At 43.4% G+C, this 9,070-nt stretch overlaps 1 protein-coding gene across 2 annotated transcripts in view; it reads right to left on the bottom strand.

Moving 5' to 3' along the window:
* Positions 1–1,097: 1,097 nt before the first annotated feature.
* DTHD1 (death domain containing 1) overlaps positions 1,098–9,070 on the bottom strand; it is a 31,233-nt gene continuing 23,260 nt past the window's right edge. Inside the window, exons 7-11 of one of the 2 annotated variants that reach the window (XR_014538633.1) lie at positions 8,710–8,999; positions 7,855–8,099; positions 5,257–5,314; positions 1,577–3,182; positions 1,098–1,522 (exon numbers count right to left, since the gene is read on the bottom strand). Coding sequence is in view for 1 of the 2 variants with exons in the window: in XM_083572073.1 (XP_083428199.1) it covers positions 2,833–3,182; positions 5,257–5,314; positions 7,855–8,099; positions 8,710–8,999 (943 nt within the window). In the remaining variant the exon portion in view is untranslated. Of the gene's footprint in view, positions 3,183–5,256; positions 5,315–7,854; positions 8,100–8,709; positions 9,000–9,070 lie in introns of both variants that reach the window. The other variant, XM_083572073.1, reaches the window with a different exon arrangement.

Genomic DNA, 9,070 nt, shown 5'->3' with positions numbered 1-9,070 from the left:
ATCCGTTTTTGGAAAATCTGAATATCAGCAGAGCCGGAACACGTAACCTCATGGGAATGGCTGTGAATGAATGAATTATCATGAATGGTAGATAATTGGGAAACACTCTTAATCTTGATTTCTCCAGAACTTTTTTCCTTCTGCTCATCATCCTTTTATGTACTCTGTATTAATTTTTGTTAACATCATCTTAAAAAGGTAAGGACTCCTGACCGTTAGGTCCAGTCGCGGACGACTCTGGGGTTGTGGCGCTCATCTCGCTTTACTGGCCGAGGGAGCCGGTGTTTGTCCGCAGACAGCTTCCAGGTCATGTGGCCAGCATGACTAAGCTGCTTCTGGTGAGCCAGAGCAGCACACGGAAACGTTGTTTACCTTCCTGCCGGAGCGGTACCTATTTATCTACTTGCACTTTGATGTTCTTTTGAACTGCTAGGTTGGCAGGAGCAGGGACTGAGCAATGGGAGCTCACCCTGTCATGGGGATTCGAATCGCCGATCGGCAAGTCCTAGGCTCTGTGGTTTAGACCACAGCGCCACCTGCATCCCTAACATCATCTTACAAAGTGGTTAAATGCACACCCTGATGACTTAATACTTAGATCCACCTATTATAGAAAACAACTGAGAAAGCCCTAAATCACAAAGCTTCAGAATAGTTACTGCGGATTTTAAAGTCAGTTTCATTTCCATTAAACATATAGCATCTATTTGGCACATGTGAGTATCTGACCATCTAGGAAGGGATGCTGAATGCATCCACTGATTCTAGATGCAGGTTTTTAAGACACTGTTTGCTTCTGGAGCACCCAATGGAGGTCATAAAAGCCTATGCACACATAGGAACACCATGGTTGAGTTCTGAAACATTTTATATACTCACGAAAAGCCTTTTCAAGCCTGAAACCACAATTGTGGAGTTTGTTTATACTGCTTGTTTCATTGTCAGTGTAAATGACCATTTGGTTTACAAAACACTTGTGGAAAACATCCTGGTGGATTTCTTTCTTCTTTTTTAAAGGAAAGTCCCTTTTTTATTTCAGCTTTCTGTATCTACATTGCACCATGTTTTTCTTTGAAAAAGCAGACACCGAGGCCATCTTGTGGTTAAACACAAATACTTTCAGTGCTTGTTTTCCTAAAAAAATATGTTTAGGCGTACTCTCATTTTGACTCAAGAAAAATCATCATTTTATAGTTTAAATCGGGAAAAATAAATACAGTAAATGGACAAAAGTACAAAGATTCATAAAATGTTTAGGGGTATGCATCCCCCTGCATCCCCCCCAGAAAAAAAGCACTGAGTGCTTCTAATTGAAAGCTGGAAACTTAACCTGAATTTTAAAATCCAATTTTTGTATTTCTGTGGGCTTCTCTATTCTCCTGGATAGGGTCTGGAAGTGTATTTTGCCACATTTAAATGGCGTTTCTCATGAATGGTTTGGCTTCATGCTGTACCATCTACGGGAGAAATCCTGAGCTCCAATCTGCTGGGCTGAGGGGCTCAGGATGCGATGAATCCCTGGCTCATTGAAAGGTATATGGGGTATTTGAGGAAAGACACTTGGGAAACAAAATGCTCAAATACTGGGGACTTCATTAAGGGTGCTGAGAATAGTTGGGAGGTCCTTATTCCCCACTCAGAGCAAAAATCCCCAATATCCTTCTTTCCAGGAAAGTCTGGGAATTGTCTCAGAAGCGGCTTAGTCATGCTGGCCACATGACAGGGGAAAAATTGTCTGCGGACAAGCGCCGGCTCCCTTGGCCTGTAAAGTGAGATGAGCGCCGCAACCCCAGAGTCGTATGTGACTGGAGTCCCCTAAGAATTATTATTCCACTGCGGGAGGCGTGTTCTGGTCCATGGGGTCACGAAGAGTCGGACACGACTAAACGACTAAACAACAACAAAGAATTATCACCACTCTACAGTCCCCCAGATTCTTGGGGAGGGGGGGGGACTACAACTGTTTAAAGTGGCCATTCAGAAGCAGTGAGTGCTTTAAAAAAAATGTTTAGAAGTACTCTCATTTTGATTCAAGGAAATCACCATTTTAAAGTTCAAATCGGGGGAAATAAATACAGTAAATGGACAAAAGTACAAAGATTCACAAAATGTTTAGGGATATGTGTACCCCTGTGTACCCCCCAGAAAAAAGCACTGTTCAGAAGTAAGTTTTACTGAGTTCTATGGGGCTTACTCCCAGGAAAGTTGGTATAGGATTGCAAATGCAATCCTTAATATAAATACATTAAGCTGCTTTTACGGTTGCTGGCAATGAGTGATACAGTAGAACCTCGGTTGTCAAACGTAATCCATTCCAGAGGACTGTTCGACTTCCGAAAGGTTCAACAACTGAGGTGCAATGGCCGGTCAGCAAATTCCTTTTAAAAAATGGAGAAACACACCTCGGAAGCCATTCGACTTCTGAGGCGCGTTCAAAAAAGGAAACATTCACTTCTGGATTGTCGGTGTTTGGCTTCCAAATTGTTTGGCTTCTGAAGTGTTCGACAACCGAGGTTCCACAGTATTCAACTAGGTTTTACTCAGACCTATTAATAAGCCTATGTTCGTAATGTTCATTAATTTAAATATGTCTGCTCTGAATAAAATTTTGCTGACAAGCACCCAGTGCCCCCATGGATTTTTGGACCCCCATCAAAACCACACATAGGTATAATTTCTGTCTGCAGGCCTGGCAGAGAAATGTACTGCCGAGCAAATGAAATGGTGTTAAAATATACGTATCTAACGATTGACATCTCCCTCCTGAATGGTTTCCATTTTTCACTACTGAAATGAAGCAGTAGTTCAGAAAGAGCAGGGGGGAAAAGACAATTACATAGACTCCCCATCCCCAACTGGCCTACTAAAGAAATCAGGGTGACAATGAGTTTTCCTCCAGAAAACTTTGCTCTCCCATTTGAACCGGAGATCCTCAACAAGATCGCTTCTGCCGCTTTTATAAAGATAGCGGGAGAGGAGCTGGAGCTTGTCAGCAGATCGCGGAAGATTCCTTTTCCAGAAGCACAGGAACTCATAGATCTGTTCGGTGAGATTATCAGGGCACTTCAGTTTACTAAACGGAAGAGTGCTTCGGTGGAGAGGCAGACAGAGAGCGAGGCAAGAAGCGTTATCTTCCGACAGCTCGTGTGACAGCCAGTACAGTAAATTGTCCCACAGTGCATCTGCAAGTAAAAATATTAAGACAGTCATCATCAAATCTTTATTACGGTCATAGACCAGCATAAGTAGGGTGGGGTACAATAATTTAGAATCTGTAAAATGTTTCGGAAAGCTAAAAAGTATTAAAACAGAAGGTATATATAAAAAGCTATAAGAATCTGAAAGAAATGAAAAGAATCTAAAAGAAGGGTTAGAAGCATTAAACGGATGTGGAAGAGCATATAAGGTTAGTATATAAAAGACTATATCAATTTAGAGAGCACTCTGGTGTTAGTGTTCATTAAATCTAGTTTGTGGCTAAGGGTTTTGTTTTAAAGGCACTGAATCGTATTTTAAAGGATTGAAGAAATCATAAGCATAAAAGGTTTGAAGGAAATTAAGCCTCTTTGCTTCTTGAAAGAAAGGGCAGAGCAGGCGGAGATACAAAACCAAGTGGCAACAATCGCACAACTGGCATTTTTGCACAATTCTTTTTTGGTTGCTTAGCTTTGCTGTGGTTGCAGCTCTGTGGTGGACCTAACTTAGATCAGGACCACAGTGGGGACAAATGGTTAAAACCTGTTCCCCTCTCTCCCCTCAGTGTAGTCCTGATTCATATTCACCCTCTACCCTACTGTGGCTGCTATTTACTAAACAAACCACAATCACACAATAGCCAGTTGCAAAATAATCACATCTGTTTTCAGGGCCATTGCTGCGCCACCTGTGCAAAGTGCTGTTGAAGTCACACAGGAAGAAAGAAAAACAAGGGATAATGGAAGAAACCTCCCGCCTGCCATTTTTCCTTTGTAAAACATGCCCTCCTCTGGCAGCTATTTTGCAGCTAAAAAGCAGCAACGAGGGACTCAGCTATACAGATGCAAATAAAACATTTTAGGTGCGTTTTAAGTGCATTATACAAATGTGACACTAGATGGCGATTGTGAGCTTATGGCAAATTCAATATACTGTATTGGCCTGAATATAAGCCGCACCCGCAAATAAGCCACACCTTTAAAATTCAAGGCTTATTTGTGGATGTGGCCAGCCTCCTGGCACTACCTCCCCATGCCAGCACCGGCTGCCCCTGTCCCCCGTTCAGGGCGGTAGTGCCAGGAGGCGGGCGCCTAGCGCTCGGTTCCGAATGTAAACCACACTTTAACTTTTCACAGTAGGAATTTGGAAAAAAGGTGCAGCTTATATTTGGGGCAATATGGTATATATTTTTCAACACTATTTAAAAAAGCATTTTCACACCGTTTTTTCTGTGTGTCTAGATTCCACCTAAAGATGCGGGTGGCGCTGTGGTGTAAACCACAGAGCCTAGGGCTTGCTGATCAGAAGGTTGGCGGTTCAAATCCCCGCGACAGGGTGAGTTCCCGTTGTTCAGTCCCAGCTCCTGCCCACCTAGCAGTTCGAAAGCACTGCAAAGTGCAAGTAGATAAATAGGTACTGCTCCAGCGGGAAGGTAAACGCCATTTCCATGCGCTGCTCTGGTTTCACCAGAAGTGGCTTAGTCATGCTGGCCACATGACCCAGAAAAACTGTCTGCAGACAAATGCTGGCTCCCTCAGCCAGTAAAGCGAGATGAGCGTCGCAACGCCAGAGTCGTTTGCGACTGGACATAACTGTCAGGGGTACTTTACCTTTACATTTAGATTCCCCCTAGGACTTGAAGACACAAGCTGAATGAATAACATGGCATTCAGCCCTGAGGTTAAAACACTAAGATCCAGAATTGTGATCCACCCTTCATCATATCCTGTTGCTACTCGGCTAGGATTCAGATGGTCCTTAAATTCACAGGGTATGATTTCAGAGGAAACATGAGTGAAAACATGGCATACCATTTGCTGGGGTAGGAGTAGAAATGGGAAGGCCTGGAAAACCCCCTGAAAAAAATAGGGAAAAAACCCAGTTTTTTCCAAAGCAGTTTTTTTCTGCCAAAATTGAAAAAAATAACAACAGCTTGATATAGTTTGAACATTCCACACACTTTTTTTCATTTTTTTCCAGAACAAAATGGTCCCCCCCTCCATTTTTCTGGTTTCCCCCCAGGCCTTTCCATCTCTAGGTGGGAGTAGGGAGTCTTCTTACCTGATGAATCAGTTGACATTATTTTTGTGCTCTGTGGACGAACGATAAGCTTTTCCCTCTGTACAAGAAAAGGTGTTCAGAGAGGGAAACAATAATGACTGAGGGATCAGAGAAGCAAACATGAAGCAAACAATAGTCAGTGTTGCTTTAGCAAAGGAGATGGGGGCATTTGTGCCATAGACCAAAAAACTAATGACATTGTTGAAGCTGTTTAGATTAAGATACATATGCTTGTAGATTACAGCTGGCAGGATGGAGCAGTTTGGGTTCCTGACTTCCCAACACGGAGTCTGCTGCTGGTAACTGAGAGGGGAAAGGTGGCCGGAAGGTTTTTCTCCACCCCCAGTATAAGCAGACTGTTTTTCATCTACAGTGGTACCTTGGTTCTCAAACTTAATCCATTCCGGAAGTCTGTTCCAAAACCAAAGCGTCCCAAAACCAAGGCACGCTTTCCCATAGAAAGTAATGCAAAATGGATTAAAACATTCCAGACTTTTCAAAACAACCCCTAAAACAGCAATTGAACATGAATTTTACTATCTAACCAGACCATTGATTCATAAAATGAAAGCAAGAATCAATGTACTGCACTATAAAATAAATAAGACAGTATTGTAGATGATAAAAAATTAAATTTCCTTCTTCCCTGCACTGATGGAGGGGAGGCTTTTATCCATTTCTGCAGTCACACAATCAGTCAATCAGTAGCTGAACTGGGTTCCACACAGTCACAAAAACAAATTATCTGAAAAAGCCTCAAAAAAGCAAAATAAATAGTAAAAACGAAAGCGCCAAACTTAATCCATTCTGGAAGTCCGTTTGACTTGCAAAACGTTCAAAAACCAAGGCTCCGCTTCTGATTGGTGCAGGCGCCCCGGAAACAATAGCCGACAGCCGCATAGGACGTTTGGCTTCCGAAAAAGTTTGAAAACCGGAATGCGTACTTCTGGGTTTTCGGCATTTGGGAACCAAGGCGTTTGCGAACCAAGGTACCATTGTATAGGAAGCCCTTACATCACAGCATAATCAAGGTCTTCTTCACCTTAATTTCCCCGTAGATGTGTCAGGTGAGCTGTGCAAATATCTTTTTTTCCTGCTCAACAGTGGTTAGAAGACAATTGCCTCTGGGCCTCTCTCTACAGCTACAAATGATACAGTGCAGCTCACTTCTTGCCAAGCAAGAGAGGGGGGAAAGAGAAAAAGAGAAAATGGCCCTTTTTGCCATTTTCTGCCCACTGAATAGCTTCCCTCAGCTGCCTATCTCTCCACCCACAATCCCTTCCCCAAGGTGCATTTTTGTCATTTTTTTTTGGGGGGGGGGAAGCAGGTTAGGGGAAAGTTGGCCACCGTACCCACTTCCTATTGCCCATCTCCCCACTTTTAAGTTGCAAGGAGGAGGCACCTGCCAACTGATGCTGATCATATTCAGGAATTTGATGGATGAGGGAAAGCATTAAATGTAAGAGACAGTGCAGGGTTGCAAGAATGGAGTGTGTTTTGCTTTGTGGCGGACTTGCAGTGTGCACAACCTACCCCCCCCCAAAAAGAGTTTTATCACTCATTTTACGAAAAATGAACACTTGCTTCGCCCCTATCTGGACAGGGATAGTCTAACTACTGTTGTCCATGCTCTGGTAACCTCAAGGTTAGATTACTGCAATGCGTTATATGTAGGGCTGCCTCGGAAGACAGTTCGGAAACTTCAGCTGGTGCAGAATTCAGTGGCCAGGTTACTCACCGGAGCAAGACAGTTTGAGCATATTATAACCATCCTGGTCTGACTGTACCGGCTACCGATTAGTTTCCGGGCCCAATTCAAAGTGCTGGTTTTGACCTATAAAACCTTAAATGGCTCAGGACCACAAAACCTCAAGGACCACTTCTTTCATTATGAACCTACCCAGACCCTGATACCATCTTCTGAGGCCCTCCTTCGTGTGCCTCCTCCTCAAGAGGTCCAGAGAGCGGCAACATGAGAACGGGGCCTTCTCTGCAGTGGCTCCCCATCTGTGGAATGCTCTCCCCAGGGAAGTTCGCCTGGCGCCTTCACTATATACCTTTAGTCACCAGGCAAAAACATTCCTTTTTTAACCAGGCCTTTGGCTGATCTGTTTGACATCCTATGCCTTTTTAAAATGTGTTTTTTTGGGGGTGGGGGGGAAGTGCAATTGGGTTGTTGTTTTTATTTTTATTATGCATTTTGTGGTTTTATATCTTGGTTTTATTCTGTGAATCGCCCTGAGACCCGCGGGTATAGGGCGGTACATACGGTATTTTTCGCTCTATAAGACGCACCAGACTACAAGACGCACCTAATTTTTGGAGGAGGAAAACAAGAAAAAAAATATTCTGAATCTCAGAAGCCAGAACAGCAAGAGGGATCGCTGCACAGTGAAAGCAGCAATCCCTCTTGCTGTTCTGGCTTCTGGGATAGCTGCGCAGCCTGCATTTGCTCCATAAGACGCACACACATTTCCCCTTACTTTTTAGGAGGGAAAAGGTGAGTCTTATAGAGCAAAAAATACGGTAAATCCAATGAGGAAAATAAATAAATAAATAAATAAATAAATAAATTGAGAATGTGGGTAAACAACTTACTTTTGGCAAGGTTAGAGGCAATTTACAGACAAGGTCTTCCTGCTGGTGGCCTTCAGGCAAAAGAGGCTGTTCCCAGCTTTTAGCAATGGCTTCTTTGCTCACTTTGTAGAACAAGGCGGTTCCTTTGTAATGCGGTGAGCTGTAATTGCCAAATTCATCCACCTCCTTGATTTGAAGGTCAAGCCGTGGCTTTCTCTGCGCATGAAAAGTAAGCTTGTAGCTTTTTCCAAAGGCCGCCCCATCATCTGAATATACACCATGGGGAAGAGAAAGTTGGGGGAAGGAGAGAAGATTAAGTTGATGCAACGGATCAGTATTCACCAATGTTGCATGCTTGATTTTTTAGCACACAACATAAACCCTCCTCCAACCCCAAATATTACTTGTTTTCTCATTGGCTGTAGCTCCCTTCAATCATTCTCTCCTCGATGCCCAAATGCCACAGCTGCTCTCCATCACCACCCACACATTCTGAAGGGGCTGTATGAACCTACAGCTCCTCCCTTCTTTAGAGGGGACCTCTATGGGTGTATCTAAACACAGGCAGAAATTAGATTGTTTCAACAAGGAAAAAATCCCTATGGAAAACCGTGTTTTTTTCATTTCCTGCTCTCTGGCGCCATCTGGTGTTGTGTGTTTATAGCGCATTCAAATCACTGTTTCTTTCCTAATGTCACTGAGTCCTAGGTGTGTTCATCTATTAGTACACTGTGTCCATTCACATGCAGCCCAGACATAAGGCTTGTAGGGCCACAGTGGGAGGCGATAGGGACAGGGTTACCCCCTCGTGCATTTGTACCCTTCAGAATGGGCCACTTACATGGAATGTAGTTGTGGAGCAGGAAAAGGATTTACCTGAAGCATGAATATTTCCGCTAAATCTAAAATAAACCTGTTCCCCTTCTCTCAGCTTGAACTGCTGAGAGGGATCAGGAGGACCAGAGAAACCTTCTTCACGCAGTCCCTGCAGCTCCAAGTTCAGTTCCTTGGATGGAACGAGTAAGACAGCGACCTTGTACGGATCTTCTTTTTTTCGATAGAGCACCACTTTCACCATTGTGGTGTAGATGTCTTTCTCCATATTTTTAACAAGTTGAACTAAATGTGTGTTATCCACAGAAGAGGACAGGCGGAGGATAATAAAGCTGCATTTTAAAAAGAGGGAAAGAAAATATATGTGGATCTGAACGTGTGTTCTTGGGCTGAAATAAGCAAA

The sequence above is a fragment of the Podarcis filfolensis genome, assembly GCF_964270895.1.
Source record: "Podarcis filfolensis genome assembly, chromosome: 9".
NCBI lineage: Eukaryota > Metazoa > Chordata > Lepidosauria > Squamata > Lacertidae > Podarcis > Podarcis filfolensis.
This window is presented reverse-complemented; position numbering and strand designations above follow the sequence as displayed.